General features: G+C 44.4%; 2 protein-coding genes across 5 annotated transcripts in view; one reads left to right on the plus strand and one right to left on the minus strand.

Moving 5' to 3' along the window:
• The window catches only part of HAUS8 (HAUS augmin like complex subunit 8), a 60,276-nt gene extending 52,468 nt beyond the window's left edge, over positions 1–7,808 (minus strand). Inside the window, exon 1 of the mRNA XM_075281622.1 lies at positions 7,774–7,808. Coding sequence (XP_075137723.1) covers positions 7,774–7,787 — 14 coding nt within the window. The 5' untranslated portion in view covers positions 7,788–7,808. The remainder of the gene's footprint in view (positions 1–7,773) is intronic.
• Positions 7,809–7,983: 175 nt separating this feature from the next.
• Positions 7,984–18,505, plus strand: part of MYO9B (myosin IXB) — a 148,228-nt gene continuing 137,706 nt past the window's right edge. For all 4 annotated transcript variants that reach the window (XM_075280924.1, XM_075280941.1, XM_075280933.1 and 1 more), the window contains exon 1: positions 7,984–8,305. The gene's annotated coding sequence lies outside the window, so the exon portion shown is untranslated. The remainder of the gene's footprint in view (positions 8,306–18,505) is intronic.

Consider the following 18,505-nt stretch of genomic DNA (forward strand, 5'->3'; position numbering starts at 1 on the left):
TTTTACATGGGTTATCCTGGGTACAAAAGTTACAGAAATTAATACTCAGCTGACAGTGAAAATTAGAATTTTTCCAGAAACATGCCATTTCCGTGTTCACTATGATGCGCTCACCTTGTGTCAGCAGAGACACATACTCCCAAAACTATTAAGTGGGTTATCCTGGGTAGAACAACTTTAACAGTGTGGAAAGTTACAGCACTCCATGACTAGAGCCAAAATACACACGGCTGTAGTTTTCAGTATATTGCACGAAATTGCAGATAGTACGTGGTCCTATTTATTCCTATGGCCGCATACATGTCTGTAGTTTTCACTGATCAGTGTCTAGGCTGCAGAAACTATCTGCAAATTATGGAGCAGGTCCTATTCTTGTCTATATTTGCGACAGAGACAAATACAAGCATCCTATTAATATTATAAAGGTGAAAGTTTGTGAGTTTGGATGTTTGTGTGTTTGGATGTTTGTTCCTCAATCACGCAAAAACCCGCTCCACCGATTTGGCTGAAATTTTTCACAAACATAGGTACTACACTGGATTGCGCAATAGGCTACTTTTCATCACAATAGCGCACATACATTTTTCCCAGAACCCCCACAAAACCCAAACTCACATCACTATCTCTGCAATCTCACACACTTTGGACCATAGCAAGCCACAAAATACATATTACCCTCTACAGCAGAGGTCAGCAACCCCTGGCACACGTGCCAAGAGTGGCACTCCTGCCATATTTCACTGGCACACCAGCAGCACAGGACCTGCAAGAGTTAAATGAAGTCTGAGGTCTCTTCAGTGCTCTGCTAGAGCTGAGGCATAAGGACACTCCCCTTTGAGAGGGGTGCAGGAAACCCAGGGGGTGGAGCTTAATCGCTCAGGTCTGTGCCTGCTATAGTGGTCTGCATCTTGCAAAAATTCCCCAAGGAGGAAAGGAAGCTGCTAGCAAAGTGAAACTGAAAAACACACAGGTACATAGGATTACTGTTCTCATTAATGTCAGGCATTTGGGGTTATTAGTTTAGTGTTAGTAACTCCATGTGCCTCACATTAATAGGAATAAACTCCTTCATGTCCCTCATATTAACCCCCGTGTGCCTCACATTGATAGGAATAAACTCCATCATGTCCCTCATATTAACCCCTGTGTGCCTCATATAAAGGTTACTAATATGTGAGACATATGGAGGTACTAATAAAAGACCTCAATAATGAAGATACTTAATTATTACCTCCAAGTCTCTCACATATCAGTAACTCTTACACAAGGGTTAATGTGAGGGACATGATGGGGTTAATTGCTATTAATAAGAGGCGCATGGAGTTACTAAACTGTCATGCACAGGGACAGACTATGTTGCTTGCTCCAGAGTATCCTGTGCCCAAAACTTACATGTACTGGCGGAAAATAAATCATACAATGTCGTATATCGAAGTATATTCACTTGAAATACCTCTGTCCCAAAGACACCATGTATGTACAGTTTCTCAGAACAACGTATAGCAGCTGAAATACAAATGAACTTCAAACACAAAAGTCTCATGTGCTCTCAGAATTACAGCAACAACAAGATACACAGTTACATTTCATATCCCATACCTTATACACAGTACGAAAACCTTACCCGCGCCTGTATTTACCCACTTCTACAGTCACCGCAGACGAAGTAGCGGATACCAGCTAGTAGATCATACAAGTGTTTTGCAGATCTGTGGATGAAATTGTGATGCAACAATATTTGATCTGCAATATTTTCTTGCAGATTAGTTTTTGTGGACAGTAAAAACCACTATGGTCGTACGTATGTAGCCATACTATTATATGATGCAAGTAGGGGTTAAACCAAATATGCAGAGGGAAATTTTTTTTTAAATAAATTCCAACAGTGCCATAATAAATATTGTCTTTTTATAGCACAGAGATAAAACAGTGGAATGGTAGAGCATTATGATCTAAGTTTACAGTTCTGCTGCCATCTCATTAGAATAGTAGGTGGAGAAAATCTGACAGTTCCAATGTCTTCTGGATAGGCCTAGATAAACATGGAGAAAAGGAGACAAGGACAATCCTAAGTAGATTCAAACAAAAAGAACAGTACCCAGTGCTATATAGGATAGTACCATGTGAGCTGAAAATAAACAACAAAAACAGCCTACCAGCAAATGCTCACCTTGTGCTGTGGTGTATAGCAACAACATGGCATGCAGTTAGAATGGCACGTAGGCTTGATGAATGGCACGTAGGCTTGATAAGCAAATCTTAGTTTCACCGCCAATGACGATATCCAATCTCAATCATGTGGTGCTAGTATAGGCTGTGCATACAGCCAGTGGAAAGAAGACCGATCGCAAGTGCTTGACTACTTCCAGAGAAGCTTCTTTATTAGTAGCATGCTGGCTCAGTGGTTAGCACTGTTACCTTACAACACTTAAAGAGGACCTTTCACCATATCTGGGCACAGGCAGTGTTATATACTGCCAGAAAGCTGACAGTGCGCTGAATTCAGCGCACTGTCGGCTTTCCCGATCCGTGCCCGGTGTAAAGCGCTATCGGTCCCGGTACCGTAGCGCTTTACAGTCAGAAGGGCGTTTCTGACCATTAGCCAGAGACGTCCTTCTGCCTCGCGGCGCCAATCGCGCTGTGCTGTGGAGCCGGGAGGAACGCCCCCTCCCTCTCCTGATAATGCTCGTCTATGGACAAGCTGTGTGAGCAGAGGGAGGGGGGAGTTCCTCCCGGCTCCACAGCACAGCGCGATTGGCGCCGCGAGGCAGAAGGACGTCTCTGGCTAATGGTCAGAAACGCCCTTCTGACCATAGAAGAGCTACGGTACCGGGCCGTAAGCTCTTCACACCGGGCACAGATCGGGAAAGCCGACAGTGCGCTGAATTCAGCGCACTGTCAGCTTTCTGGCAGTATATAGAACTGCATGTGCCCGGATATTGTGAAAGGTCCTCTTTAAGTACTGGGTTTGAATCTGCATCTTATTTGTGTCACTGTCAAAAATACACTCAACGGTAAATTGGCTTCTGTTTGGCAGAAATTAACTCCCCTATTCCACACTCCGTATGCTTTGAGTTGCTTGGCGAGAAATGACCATTACAAATGTTTGTTATAGTATCTCTATTACGCTAGGTTCACACTTGTGTCCACTTGGAGGGACCCCCAAACAGAAATCTAATCCATTTAAAAAAAAAGCGTTACTCACGGACCTCATAGACCTCAATAATGAGTTCACCAGGTTTCCGCACAAAAAGGGTGAAAAATGCATTGAGAAAAGTGATGCTTGCAGTGCTTTTCGCGGCACATTTTTTAAGCGAGTTCGGGGGACCGCTCTTGCTCTTGTAGTTCAATACAGGAGCGTACTGTGCAGGCGTCGGAAGTTGGACCAACAGAAGAAGACAGAAGAGACGGGGTTGCAGCTGAAGATGGAGACGGCGGTGGAGTGAGCTCTCGGGCAGCAGTGGGGACGCTCCCATCGCAGTTTAAGCGCTGGGGCCCGCCCTCATAGCTGCGGAAAACTCATTTGCATACCGGTTAAAACCGGTATTTCTAAGGAACGGCGCCACGGAGACCATGTCTAAAGGTAAGAGACGAATAGCCATTCTTAAGCTACCAGGCGCCCTCATGTGTGGCAGCCTTTGTTACAAACTAAACTGATATTCTCTCTCCTTTCCTATTTTACACTCCTTGTCTATCACTATAAGGAACATTAGTATGCTGGATCTGCTGGACTAATATTGCTGGACTGAAATTGCGGCAGAACACTTCTTCAAAGGAATCTTTTGAGCCTTTGTTTGTGCGGGACAATGCCTTCACACACACAGGGGAGGCTTGTGTACACAAAGGAGGCTTTGTTACAGCTTATGGCTGCAGGACAGGACAGCAAGCATGGTCTTATCATCCCACATGAGCTAAGAAGAAAACTCAGGCGATTTAGGAAACGTGGACGGCGGGCCGGTGTGTCAAAACAGGCAAGGAAAAATCGCAACAAGCATGTAATTCCGGCTATCATTATGGGGAATGTGAGATCAATTGTGAATAAGATGGATGAACTGACAGCACTGACCAGACATCAACAGGAGTTTCGTGAGTGCAGTATGATGCTGCTTACAGAGACTTGGCTTACTGAAATCACTCCGGACACACTCGCCTCCTTGGTGGGCTTCAAACTTCTTTGTGCGGACAGGACGCTGGAGAGCGGTAAGCTCAAGGGAGGAGGGATCGCAATATTTGTGAATGAGAGATGGTGTAATCCAGGACATGTTGTAGTTAAGAAACAATTGTGTGGAAAGGATATTGAACTACTGGCCGTGAGCATGAGACCTTTCTACCTGCCAAGGGAACTATCACATGTTATCGTACTAGCTGCATATGTCCCCCCCTCTGCTAAAGCTGATGCTGCCTGTGAAGTCCTCCATGCGGTTGTGAGCGATCTGCAATCATCTCACCCCCATGCCCTGCTCCTAGTGTCTGGAGACTTCAACCACGTCTCCCCAGCATCCACTCTACCAGGCTTCACACAGTACGTAACCTGCTATACAAGAGACAGCAAAACGCTGGGACAGCCTGAAGGTGATATCCGGACACAAACAAAAGGCAGCTCATCAGATAGGAGGAGACAGGAAGTGGCTTAATGAGCTTAATCTATTTTTCAATAGATTCGACTCCAAACCAACTCCCCCCTCACAAGCAACCCCCCTCCCCTCACACACTAAGACCCAACCCCCACCGACTGGCAGTAAATTGCAATCCGAATGTCTGATCCTCAAGGAGTCTCTGGTGTGTCGGCAAATCAAGAGGATTAAGGCAGACAAGGCCGGCGGACCCGATGGGATAAGCGCAAGAGTTCTTAAAATGTGCAGTGACCAGCTGTGTGGTATTATTACGCACATGTACAATATGAGTCTGAAGCTGGGAGTGGTACCTCAACTGTGGAAAACATCTTGTGTGGTACCAGTCCCAAAGAAACCCAACCCGATGGACTACAATGACTACCGACCTGTAGCACTGACATCCCACCTGATGAAGGTCCTAGAGAGACTGGTCCTGACACACCTATGCCCCCTAGTGAGCTCCGCTCTGGACCCCCTCCAGTTTGCCTACCGGCCGGGCATTGGGGTAGATGACGCCATCATCCACCTTCTTCATAGAGCTCTCTCTCACCTGGAGAAACCCGGGAACACTGTGAGAATAATGTTCTTTGATTTCTCCAGTGCGTTCAACACCATTCAGCCAGAGCTACTGAGGGAGAAGCTGAACCTTGGTGGAGTGGACCATCACCTGTCCAACTGGATCCTAGACTACCTGACAACCCGCCCTCAGTATGTGAGAGCCCAGGACTGTGTGTCTGACACTGTGATCTGTAGTACGGGGGCACCACAAGGTACAGTTCTTGCCCCATTTCTCTTCACACTGTACACTGCTGACTTTAGGCACAACTCCTTCAGCTGTTACTTACAGAAGTACTCCGATGACTCTGCTATAGTAGGCCTTATCACTGATGGTGACGATAGGGAATACAGAGACTTAAACCGGGATTTTGTTGAATGGTGCCAGCAGAACCATCTCAGGATTAATGCTGGGAAGACCAAGGAGATGGTGGTGGACTTTGGGAAACGGAGGAGTGCTCTGACCCCGGTGGAGATCCAAGGGACATGCATTGAGATAGTCAGGACCTATAAGTATCTGGGTGTGCTCCTCAACAATAAACTAGACTGGGCTGATCACCTGGAGGCGCTGCACAGAAAGGGCCACAGCAGACTCTACCTGCTCAGGAGGCTGAGGGCCTTCGGAGTCCAGGGGACACTTCTTAGGGCCTTCTTCAACTCTGTGGTTGCCTCAGCCATCTTTTTCGGTGTGGCCTGCTGGGGGAGCAGTATATCAACCAGGGACAGAAATAGACTTGACAGGCTGATCAGGAGGGCCAGCTCTGTCCTGGGGAGCCCCTTGGACCCAGTACAGGTGGTGGGTGACAGAAGGATACTATCCGTGGTGACCTCCATGCGGGAGAACAAATCCCACCCCATGTATGGGACCTTGATGGCACTTGGCAGCACTGTAAGTGACCGTCTGCTTCACCCCAAGTGTGAGAAGGAGCGCTATCGCAAGTCCTTCCTTCCAACCGCGACCAGGCTGTATAATCTACATCAGACCAAGCGGAGACACTCCGCACAGAGAACTAATGATTATGAATGTCCTCCTTTTTTCTCTGTTCCGTAGCTGCTCTGTTCCTTAGGACTCCTAGTATATCTTTCTCAGCATATGTGTGTCTACTACTTCTGTAATATTTACTGTGTATTATCATGTATCTGTATTACTATGCAGATGAAACATACTGAAATTTCCCCACTGTGGGACTATTAAAGGATTATCTTAAGGCTATTCCGACATGGTAATTAGATAAAATGTTGCTTTAGTGGTAGAATCCCTTAAAAAAAAAAAAAACAAAAAAAAAAAACACCAAAACAAAACACCTTATTTACATATACACACCATAACAAACATATTTACCCCATCCCAATGCAGCACTTTTTTACTCCCTGCTTTCCAAAAGCCTTAACTTTATTATAGATGAGGGCTGGATAAATTGTACTTCATATCAGCACTAGAGATGAGCAAGTAGTATTCGATCGAATACTCCCATAGGAATGCGTGTAAGCGGGCGAAAACCAAGGGGTTAAGCGCATCAAATATTCACTGCACTTAACCCCTTGGTGTTCGGCCGCTTACACGCATTTCTATTGGAGCGAGGTATTCGATCGAATACTACTCGCTGATCTCTAATCAGCACCATTTAATATTCTGTAAAAAGTACTAGGTAGGTGGAAACAAATTCAGAATGGGGTGGGATACGGGAGGAAAAAACAAGAAAAACACTTAGGCTCGCATTTACTAATGCGAATGCACCTTGAAAGTGTCCAAAAATGCGCTCCAAATTGGCACACTGTGGTGTATCTCCCGCTCGCAACTTTTTTAGATAGAGGGTGGAAGTCAAATGAATGGGCCGACTCCGGAGGTTGCTGCCGCCAGGTGGACATAGCGGCTAAACGCGCTGCGGAATCCGCCTGAGTAACGGCTAGTTCACAAGGGGGTAAGGAGGTAGATTTTAACAGCGGATTTTGCCTCAAAATCCGCTTCCATACAATGGTGGTCTATTGAGACCACTAGCATTCTTTTTCCTGCTAGCGGCAAGTTGCCACTAGCAGAAAAAAGAAGCAAGCTGCCCTTTCTTCAGGCAGATTCCACGGCCTTCCGCCAGCAATCTCTGGAGTTAGCCCATTCATTTGAGCCGACTCCGGCGGGGAAGCTGCGACCGTCATGGTAGGCGAGTTTTGACCCGAGATTGACACGGCTCCCCGCGTCACTCTCAGTGCCAAAATCCACCCCCGTGAACAAGCCCTTAAGGGCAGCTCGCTTCTTTTTCCCGCTAGCGGAAAAAAGAACGCTAGTGGTCTCCATAGACCATCATTGTGAGGGGGCGGATTATGCACCATAATCTTACCCCTCTGTTCTTGTGTGAACGGGCCCTTAAACTGTTGTGACCATGGGACTGAAATAGCTTCTCATAGAGTCTAAAATATGCTTTCCAGTAGCAGCTTTAATAATAAAAAATTATATATATATATATATATATATATATATATATATATACACACACATTTTATAGGTGTGTGTTTTACATGTTACAGGAGAAATTAGTTAGAAGATAAAGGCAACGAACAGTGACAAGAGACGGCGTCAAAGGTTTGAAATGTAAAACTATTTCATACTTACACAGAGTCTGCCATTTCCCTGACTCTCCCGCCAAAACAGTCAAACTTCATACGTAGCTGCGCATGCCTTAAGTAGTTGGCTAGTGTTCTCTATGGTAAGAGAGTCGCTCACTGCGTTCTCTCTATGATTGTGGAGGACTCGAGGTTTGGGACGTCTGCGTGAGGAGGGTTGGAGTAAAGTTACAGCCGTGACGTCACAGGGAGGAAGTAAGGCAAGGGGGGGAGAGGATAGCAGGGAGTAAGCAGAGCTTCCTTACTCTGCAGAAAACCAAGAAGAAAGAAGAGTTTTGTGAGGATAAGTTACTGGGGGAAATTGCAGACGAGAACAATAACTAGAAGAAGGAATGTAGGGAGGAGATAGTGTGTAGGTAAATCGTCTTCTCTGCCTCACCTCAGGAACTCCTCAGGCACTGGCACAAGCTCAATGGGAGGCAGTGATAGTCTACCTACTGTGCTGTTAACCCTCTAAGACCTGACTTGCACCTCTTCTTAGAAATGGCCCCTGAGGGACAGAACTCCTACAGGAGTGTGAGGTAAGTGTGTTTGTGACTGTGGGTGGTTTGTCACGATGTGGTGGCGCCCCCTATGGGAAGTGCTGGCTCTGTGCTTACATCTGACCACTATGAGTAATGGACAGCATCACATCCCCCCCCCCCCAGCAAATGAGCTAAGAGACTGAAGAAGGGCCAGTGTATTGTAACAACGTGTAATCTTAGGCAGGGAGGTTGTCTAGCTAAAACTGTACTCATTTAACCTACTTCCTGTTCTGAGTATGATCACTGGTATGAAGTATGATAAAGTCATCTATACCGGAGGATTATATTGGCTAATAAACTGGCAATCACATCAATAGCAATCTCTGCTCTTGAAGTAGCTGTCTGCAGACACTGGAGTGCTCTGATAATAGCTTGCACTGCTGTGGGGAATTTATTAGGCTGTTGTCTGGCTCTATTGATATTTTTATGTCAGACGGTGCCTGCCTTATACAGTATATGAGTAACCCCAGCTGCTTCCTTTGTTGCATTTCCCTTTCCCCACTACTTATGGCTTATTATTTGATGGAGTTTATATAATTTCTCTAGAGACAGAACTTTGCCACAGGATATGCCATCCATGCATAATAGGCCCTCCTTAGTCACCCATATCTATATAGACAGTGCCCTGTTCACAGCCACAAGTTTATGGGAGTTTAAAAAATAGCAGAGATTGCCAGATTAGTCTTTTATGAATTGAAAAAAGCGCTTGTGCAATGCAAAGTACAGTACAGCTTCTGCCAAAGAATCAGGAATAATATTTTGGCTAGACATAGGCTTTCTATTTGCTTCTCAGCATGGGTAGCAGTATTAAACAGTAAAAGGTAGTTGTACTGATGCAGGATACTTCCCACTCCATGCACCTCTGTCTCAAACAATCTTTATCTGCACCTGATAACAGATTGGTGAACTGCTTAGATAATGGTCTTTCTTTCCCTCTGTATCTAGGAGGAGTTGGTGTGGGTCCATTACTCAGACTTCATAGATCAGAGGAATGGGTGAGTTTTGTCCTCTGTTCAGAAAGAAGTGGTGGTTAGTAGAGATGAGCGCAAACTGTTCGGATCAGCCGATCCGAACAGCACGCTCCCATAGAAATGAATGGAAGCACCTATAATGCTGACTTTCCCGCCGGCCGGCGTCACAGGTGCTTCCATTCATTTCTATGGGAGCGTGCTGTTCGGATCGGCTGATCCGAACAGTGTTCGCTCATCACTAGCACTGGTTAGGCATTGCATGCACTGCTCTATTTTTTTTTCAATGGGAGTTCCAGAAATAGCTGAACTACATTGGTCTCCAGTACTCCCATTGAAATCATTGCAGTGTTCATACATTGCCTGACCACCACTCCATTCAAAACAGGGGACAAACACTGCTTAGGCCCCCACCAATGTGTCTTAAGTTTTCCAAATGGTAAAATCCTTTTAATGGTTTTGCGTTCACTTGTACCTGCTTTGACACTCTTATAAATTGTGTGGAAAAGGAGCAGAAGCTAGGTGGAATAATTGTGGGAAGCTTCAGCCTAGTTACAATGTCCACTTGGTAATCGCGCCTACTGGACATAAAATCAAAATCTCCCTTTATGATTTTCAATCATTTATAATTTCACGTGCAAACAATAGAGAGGCACCAATGGAAAGGTCATTACTTTATCTTACACGTAGTGGAGCCAGTTTACTGTGGAAGAATAAAAACAGCTGACAGATTCCCTTTATGCTGGCTATACACATTTTTTGTTGCCTGTTTTAGGCAACTTTGACCCCTTTATCTACCATAAAAAAAAATTGTGTTGGGTTTTGCAAACAGACAGTCTCAGTAGACATTAGACTGACAAAATCAAAGTTTGCATGTGCTGGACATTGCACGTATGGTTGCATCACGATCTTAGAATCCCTTTAAGATGATATCATTAGAATCCCTTTTTGAAGTAATACCACATCAGAATAGCCTTAAGAAAGGCTATTCTTCCCTACCTTTATAATTCTGCTCCACGCCACCGTTCCGTTGATGTCCTGGTTTTTCACCACGTGCAAATGAGTCTCCTGACAGCACAGGGGGCGTCTTCAGCAGACTCTCCAGCAACACCTTCAGCATCTTCTTCAAACCTTCCTCTCCCGCTGGAGCCTGCGTTCGGAATTGAAATCCCGCACATGCTCAGTCTGATAGGGCTTCGGGAAGAGCTGACTGTACATGTCTGGCCATTTTACTGTGGCCGCTTACAGGCCACAGTAAAATGGCCAAACAGATATGCCCAGTGGGCTCTGCCTAAAGCTCGATGGCAGAGCCGACTGGGCATGCGCCGGATTTTGATCCCGAACGCAGGCTCGGCTGGGAGATGACGTCGAGGATGGAATCATCGCTGGAGAGTCTTCAGGCAGCACATGGGACGCCCCCTGTGCTGCCTTGGGGCTTATTTGCATACAGTGAAAAACTGGGATATCAACGGAATGGTGGCAAGGAGCAGAATTATAAAGATAGGGAAGAAAAGCCTTTCTAAGGGTTAATTCACACGGCGGAAACCTTTTTCTGCTGTGTGGCTTTTTCACGTGGCTAGCCGTGATGGGATGCCGATGCAGTGCATCGACATACCGCTCCTGTTTAGGCCCAGATGAATGCACCTAATCAGGAGGGAGTCTCGAGCCACGGACGCCGCAGCGGACTCAGCTGCGAAATCTGCCTGAAGATAGGGCATACCGTCTTTTTTCTGCTAGCTGCATTTTTTGCCTCCCATTCACTTCTATTGCTTTCTTCAGGCGGAAAACGCCTGAAGAAAGGTCATGCAGAAAAAAAAAGCTAGCTGTTCACATAGGGCTCCATTGTAAAGGGGCTGATTTTGAAGCGAAATCCGCTGTCAAAAACCTCCCCTTTGCCCACATGTGAACTAGCCTGCATGAGATTTTTATGTGTTGTAAAGGGGGGCATCTTGAAAACTTAGCTTAACATTTTACTTTGTTTTTAAGCTGTAACGCTAAGTTCACACTAGCATTTGGGTTTACATCTTTTGGGTCCGCATGTAGACCCGAAAGATAGAAACCCTGTCCACTTAAAAAGTGGTTACATGCAGAAACTCTGAGATCCCATAGACTACTGCCGGTGCTTCGGTGTCTCCCACTGTTGTCCGCTCCAGATGCTCTCAGGAGCTTGTTCTGGCAGAAGTCCTCACTACACCTGCCCGCTGAGCCCAATCAATGACCTAAGGAATGGTCACGGGACGTCCCATCCTGTCTCAGAGGTCAGAATCTCGCCCCTTGTCTGCTCCTGCCCGACAGAGGCTAAGTAGCATAACGGGCAACAAAGTTAACAGCATTGATTGCTTAGGAATGGTGGAGACTAGACAAAAAAATCAGTTTATGTGGAGTAGCAGCTATTAATTGATGTAAAGAGGTGAATTTGTTGGAGGTGGTGAAAGGTCCTCTTTAATGGATTACAACATCTGAGAACCTGTTCTCTGGCATGGTGAAACAGCCTTGTCCCTGGCCCGGAACATCAGTATTTGAGCAGGGAACAGACCTGCTGCAAGCTGGGTTAAATGACTATAATAATTTATCAGTATCTGTTAACTTGTTCCAATGGCACTTAATTTAGGACTACATGAAGACTTTATCTGTGATTCCTCACCCTGACTAAAGATCACTTGGTCATCCTGCAAATTCTTTACTGACATGTTTCACTGTGGTTCACTTGGCTGCAGCAGCATCCACCGCAGGTTAGACACCTTGGAGGAGACTGGCTTTTAATATGCCAGTCTTCATAAATTACGTACTTTAGTTTGGTGCATTTTTATAAATAAACTTCCATGTACTGTTGGAAGGGGATAGCACATACCCTTTTAAATAGATTGTGTCCTATTTTTATTTTTCTGTCAACATGGTTTCACAAATTTTCTTCTCCTAATTTTCAGTACCTTTTTTATTTGTTCTGTTTGGGGTTGTTTGGCACAGGCTCTAGTATTTTGCCTCTTACCAGAGTGACAGACACATTCAGTTGTGCTTCTAAAAAATCTTTTTGGTATAATATCTCAGGATGGGTATGAGAAGACTTGAATGTGCTGTCTTGGATTTACTGTATTTTGCCACTTCTTTTGCTTTTGTCTGGCAGCCAAACTCCCTGTCTAGCCTACAGATATGGTTATGTACCTAGCTTGGCTTAATAGCGCAGTCAATACCAGAATAACATTTACAGTGTTTGGGGCATATTTATTAATAATACATTTTATTTATATTGCGCCAACATACGCCGCAGCGCTGTACAATTTGTAGGGTTCAAATACAGACAAAAAGATACATTACAAAGAAAGTCATTTCACACAAAGGGACTGAGGGCCCTGCTCGCAAGAGCTAATAATCTATGAGGTAGCAGGGGCGTCATTGGAGGTAGCATTGCTTATAGAGTGGTCAGACAATTTTGTAATAGAGGTTGCTGTCATTACACAAGCATAAAACTATGAGCCGTCACCAGTCGTGTCCTTTAAAATGTGGATGGTTCTTGGACATATAAAGTGGGGTAATGTGGGATCTGGAACAGAGGTGGGTTAAATTTTGGGAATTCTAATTTCGGCACGGAAGGGTTTACATTAGGAATTGTGATAGGCCTGTCTGAAAAGATGTGTCTTTAGTTTGCGTTTGAAGCTGTAGAAATTGGGAGTTAATCTGATTGTCCGGGTAGAGCATTCCAGAGAAGTGGTGCAACTCGGGAGAAGTCTTGTATACGAGCGTGGAAGGTTCTGATAATAGAGGATGTAAGTCTTAGGTCATTGAGGGAACGGAGAGCACGGGTTGAGCAGTAGACAGAGATGAAGGAGGAAATGTAGGGAGGTGCAGTATTATGGAGAGCCTTGTGGATCAGTGTGATAAGTTTATATTTTATTCTATAATGAATAGGCAGCCAATGTGACTAAAGGTCCTCTTTAAACTTGGCCTGCTTTGCAAAAGAGAATCTGCACCATGCTTGTTCTTTTGTGTGTCATAAATGTGTTGTAAAGTAAACTTCTAAACCTCGTTAATTCTGGTGCGCCCTTTTTTCAGAAGTGTTGATCCAGTATGTCGTAACTGCTGTCCACCATAAATTTTGGCACAAATATAGACTGCGCTGACTTCTGTTGATAAATGTACCCCATTGTGGGTCTATGAACAGCAGTGCATAGAACTATATTATATTATGGTAGGATTGTTAAAACCCCTATACTTTGCTAATATCTGTGCAGCCTTACAGTTTTGGAATTGCAGTTCTGGCTTTTTCCCCCCTATATGAATAATGAATACCCAATACTTTTATTTGCTAAGAAACACTATAGTGCCAGATGCAATGAAATACCACCTGTAAATCTAGCAGTATGGTAAAGTCTTTAGCCCTTAGAGAACATACAACCTATGCTGAACAAGTCCAGGTGGCCAATGTCAGAACTTATAATGGTGCATGCACACTTTCTTTGGCTCCTATTTTGGCAGTTTTTCTTCTAGTTTCTGCTTTATTCTTTCTGCCTCCTGATGTAAGTTTATGACTTCATATAACAGGGTCTTTGTACAAAACTGTTAAATGCAGCTGGTATGTTAGATGACCGTATCATCGTACAATGGCAATGAAGTTGGCCATACATAACATATATGTATGTGGAACCTATGTGCAGCTGTAGACTATCCCTTCCAAATCCCATACGTATGTACTCGGCTTGACCGAGTTTGCATGTGTACAGAAAAGTTGTACATTGTGAATACCATAGTGACATGCAGTGCTTTCAATGACTCCTTCCCTTTAATAATCTATGGAAATGTAATATTAATGAGATCAGGACAGTGGGGGTCCTACTGCTACTCTGATAAGACTATATCTTTGCATTATTGAGTTCATACTGATTCTGTGTCTGTAGATTTATTGAAGGGGGAAGGTTTCAAGCCATGTAAGTACATGTTTCTGGATATGTTATCTGGTGTGCAGAAGTGCCTGTGTTACAGAACTAAGACACTTCTGCACACGAGAACATTTCCTGAATGAGATATCAAGGACATGTTGTTACTCGGCACGAGCCTCCCTTCTAGCTTGCACTGCATTTGGTGCAAAGAGATGAGAAAAAAGATCGGGGGAACAACAACAAACAAAAAAACTACAGACAGAGCTGGGCTACTTGTGCCTCAAAATTTAATGTAAGTTTTATTCTCATTCATGCTTTTTTTTTTTTTTTTTTCCCCAATGCTTCTGCTTGCAGACTAAAAAAAGTGAAATCGCCTGAAGGGAGAAGCAATCTGATCTGGCTAATGCAGTCTTCCTTGTCCTATCACCCAACTATTGATTACAGTTAAATAGTTGAATGTAGTTTGCAGTGGGAAGGGAAAGCAACCTTTTATTTTAATTTTTTTTTATTATGGGATTGTAAGGCGTGGAGCTATGAATGATGCAGTTAAATGAGTACAGGTAACCATTACATCTTTATAGAAGGTACAGCAGGTTTTGTGTGTTTTATGGTCGCTACAGATAAATGGCAGAATACTTTTTTTTTATTGGAGTTCTCTAGACTGTGGGGCAGTTTTGATAGTGATGACCTACCTGCAGGATAGGTCAATCCACTTCACATCAGTGGGGTCTGACACCCAGACTCTGCACTCTGTCAGCTGCTCCAGGCAACCTCTGTCTAAGGGGATGGCGCCTAAAGTAGTCGACTTTTCCCCCATGTGCAAAAGAGGCTTCAGCATACAATTTACAATTTGAGAAAGTTTTTAAGCATTATTCACCACTAGAGATGAGCGAACACTAAAATGTTCGAGGTTCGAAATTCGATTCGAACAGCCGCTCACTGTTCGAGTGTTCGAACGGGTTTCGAACCCCATTATAGTCTATGGGGAACATATACTCGTTAAGGGGGAAACCCAAATCCGTGTCTGGAGGGTCACCAAGTCCACTATGACACCCCAGGAAATGATACCAACACCCTGGAATGACACTGGGACAGCAGGGGAAGCATGTCTGGGGGCATAAAAGTCACTTTATTTCATGGAAATTTTCACAAGCTAACTTTTCCCCATAGGAATGCATTGGCCAGCGCTGATTGGCCAGAGTACGGAATTCGACCAATCAGCGCTGGCTCTGCTGGAGGAGGCGGAGTCTAAGATCGCTCCATACCAGTCTCCATTCAGGTCCGACCTTAGACTCCGCCTCCTCCGGCAGAGCCAGTGCTGATTGGCCGAAGGCTGGCCAAGGCAGAGCCATCTTGTGTAGCAGAGCTGAGTGTGCATAAGGGTTCTAGTGCACCCTCGGCTCTGCTACATCTGATGTAGCAGAGCCGAGTATGGATATAGGAATCCATAGGAATGCATTGGCCAGAGTACGGAATTCGACCAATCAGCGCTGGCTCTGCTGGAGGAGGCGGAGTCTAAGATCGCTCCACACTAGTCTCCATTCAGGTCCGACCTTAGACTCCGCCTCCTCCGGCAGAGCCAGCGCTGATTGGCCGAAGGCTGGCCAAGGCAGAGCCATCTGATGTAGCAGAGCCGAGTGTGCATAAGGGTTCTAGTGCACCCTCGGCTCTGCTACATCTGATGGGCTGACCGGCACACGGTGTAGTTGAGCAGAACTGGCTCAGCACTGCTAAGTCTCTGCATTCCCATAGGAATGCATTGGCCAGCCTTCGGCCAATCAGCGCTGGCTCTGCCGGAGGAGGCGGAGTCTAAGGTCGGACCTGAATGGAGACTGGTGTGGAGCGATCTTAGACTCCGCCTCCTCCAGCAGAGCCAGCGCTGATTGGCCAGAGTACGGAATTCGACCAATCAGCGCTGTCCAATGCATTCCTATGGGAAAAAGTTTATGTCACAAAAATCACAATTACACACCCGATAGAGCCCCAAAAAGTTATTTTTAATAACATTCCTACCTAAATAAAGGTTATCCCTAGCTATCCCTGCCTGTACAGCTATCCCTTTCTCTAAGTCACAAAGTTCACATTCTCATATGACCCGGATTTGAAATCCACTATTCGTCTAAAATGGAGGTCACCTGATTTCGGCAGCCAATGACTTTTTCCGATTTTTTTTCGATGCCTCCGGTGTCGTAGTTCCTGTCCCACCTCACCTGCGCTGTTATTGGTGCAAAAAAAGCGCCAGGGAAGGTGGGAGGGGAATCAAATTTTTTTGGAGTTTGCCACGTGATGTTCGATTCGAATCGAACACATCGAACAGCCTGATATCCGATCGAACATGTGTTCGATAGAACACTGTTCGCTCATCTCTATTCACCACATGTCCAGGCAATGTTTCTGACCTGCATTATACTAGTTGTCCATATAGAGAGTTATTTTATTAAAGGGGTACTCCCACCTCACATACTCAGCAGTCTTCACTCTTGTAAAATCTTCTTTCTTCCTGGTTTCTTGCATCATTTGGTGGGCGGGGTTTCATAGGCAACCTGCCGTTTAGCTCCGCCCCCAAATTCACGTGTAGCTCCGCCCACCCACATTGAACTATGAAGTACAGGCAGCAGCAACTCCATTCTGTGTTACATACAGAGACTGCCTGTCTCTGCCATAATGAACACAATTGAATTAGCTAGCCTGATAACTGGGAGAACAGAAGAAATGAAAGCAGCTCCTCTCCCCTATCTGAGTGCAGGACCTAGGTCACATGTGGTGTAGACACAGGAATAGCTAGATACACAGGCTCGCTCCCTGCACTTAGCCCCTCCCCCCTGAGAGCAGCAGATACATCATTTGACTCAGGAGCAGCTAGGTCAGGGCTGTGGCCACAAAAAATTGAATAAAGTAAGATAGTGGACAAACAAAGCAGTTTTGCTGAAGCAATGTATTTAGGAAAAGTCTTACATCCACATTAACCAGCAGTATAGATAGGATCCTTGTGATGGGACAACCCCTTTAAGCTTAGTAGAGCTAGCAGTAGTCTGTATGTCTCTCTTCCTTTCTTTCCCTAGCAACCTCCTTCACACTCTTTTGTGTAAGAGTGGGAAACTAACAGTCCTTTGCCTTGAATGCAGGTTCTAATACGGGTAAGAGACCATAGAGTGAAGTGTGGTAAGGAATGCAGCCTGATAAATGGAGAAAGAAGCATTTTTTTTTTATTACCAGTTTCTTCTGTTCACTTTTGAAACAAAGGTTTGCCTCCTATGAGGCCCAGAGGTTCAACCTAGTCTTAAATAGCCCTGTGTTAGTCCTAAGCAGTATGTGGCCACCTTAAATAAAAATAGTAATAGGGTTATAAATCATGTTTAACAGATGAGCGAAAGATTCCAGAAGAAAGTGAGGTTAAATATCTTAGTGTTAACAGATGAGCGAAAGATTCCAGAAGAAAGTGAGGTTAAATATCTTAGTGCTATTGCTTGATATACTAATTTTTTGTTACAATACAATAACAATACAATGTGTTATGTTGTATTGTCTGTTCATGTACTTCTTATTTGTAAAGTGCTGTAGAATCTGTTGGTGTTATATAAATAAAATGTATTATAATATTAATTATGTATTTTTAGCAAGAGAAGTAGTGACAGCTGGGGACAGAGACTAGAGAAGGTGCGAGTGAATAGTCACTAATACAGGTAATGGGGTGAGAAGAATCAAAGATCTGAGCTGGGAGACTACTTCTGTAATTGGCTGAACAATATGATGTTTATTAGGTGAGGGGATCAATGTTCCTTAGTGATTGGACTGTTATTTCCTGATGGATCTCATCGATTTTGTCTTTGAATTAAGTGGGAACTGAGCCATTTTTTTTGTTTTTGCATTTCTGATTTTTTTTTTCCCCTTCCCACGTTCTAAGAGCCATAATTTTTTTTAATTTTTAGAGTCACATGATGGCTTATTGTTTGCCAAACAAATTGTACTTTGTAATGGCACCATTCAATATCCTGTGCAATGTACTGGGAAGCTGGAAAAAAGTTCAGACAGAGTTGGAATTGTGGAATTGTTACTTGTATTCTGTGGGTTAGTACAATCACAGCGATACCAAAATTGATAAACTTCTTTTTGTCATGCTCGGACACCTGTAACTTTTTCATATTTACGTGTATGAAGTTGGTTAAGCTGTCTTTTGGGTTTTTTTTTTTTTAAATTTGGGACAAAATGTCATTTTTATTCCATTTTGGGGGAATGTATCATGGTTTGATCTCTTTTTATAAAAATTTTTTATGGCATTGACTGCAAGCATGACCGGCATGCGAGCGCTCCCCATAGAAATGAATGGAAAAAAGCAGTCCATTCATTTCTATGGG

Source organism: Leptodactylus fuscus, chromosome 1 (genome assembly GCF_031893055.1).
Source record: "Leptodactylus fuscus isolate aLepFus1 chromosome 1, aLepFus1.hap2, whole genome shotgun sequence".
Lineage (NCBI taxonomy): Eukaryota > Metazoa > Chordata > Amphibia > Anura > Leptodactylidae > Leptodactylus > Leptodactylus fuscus.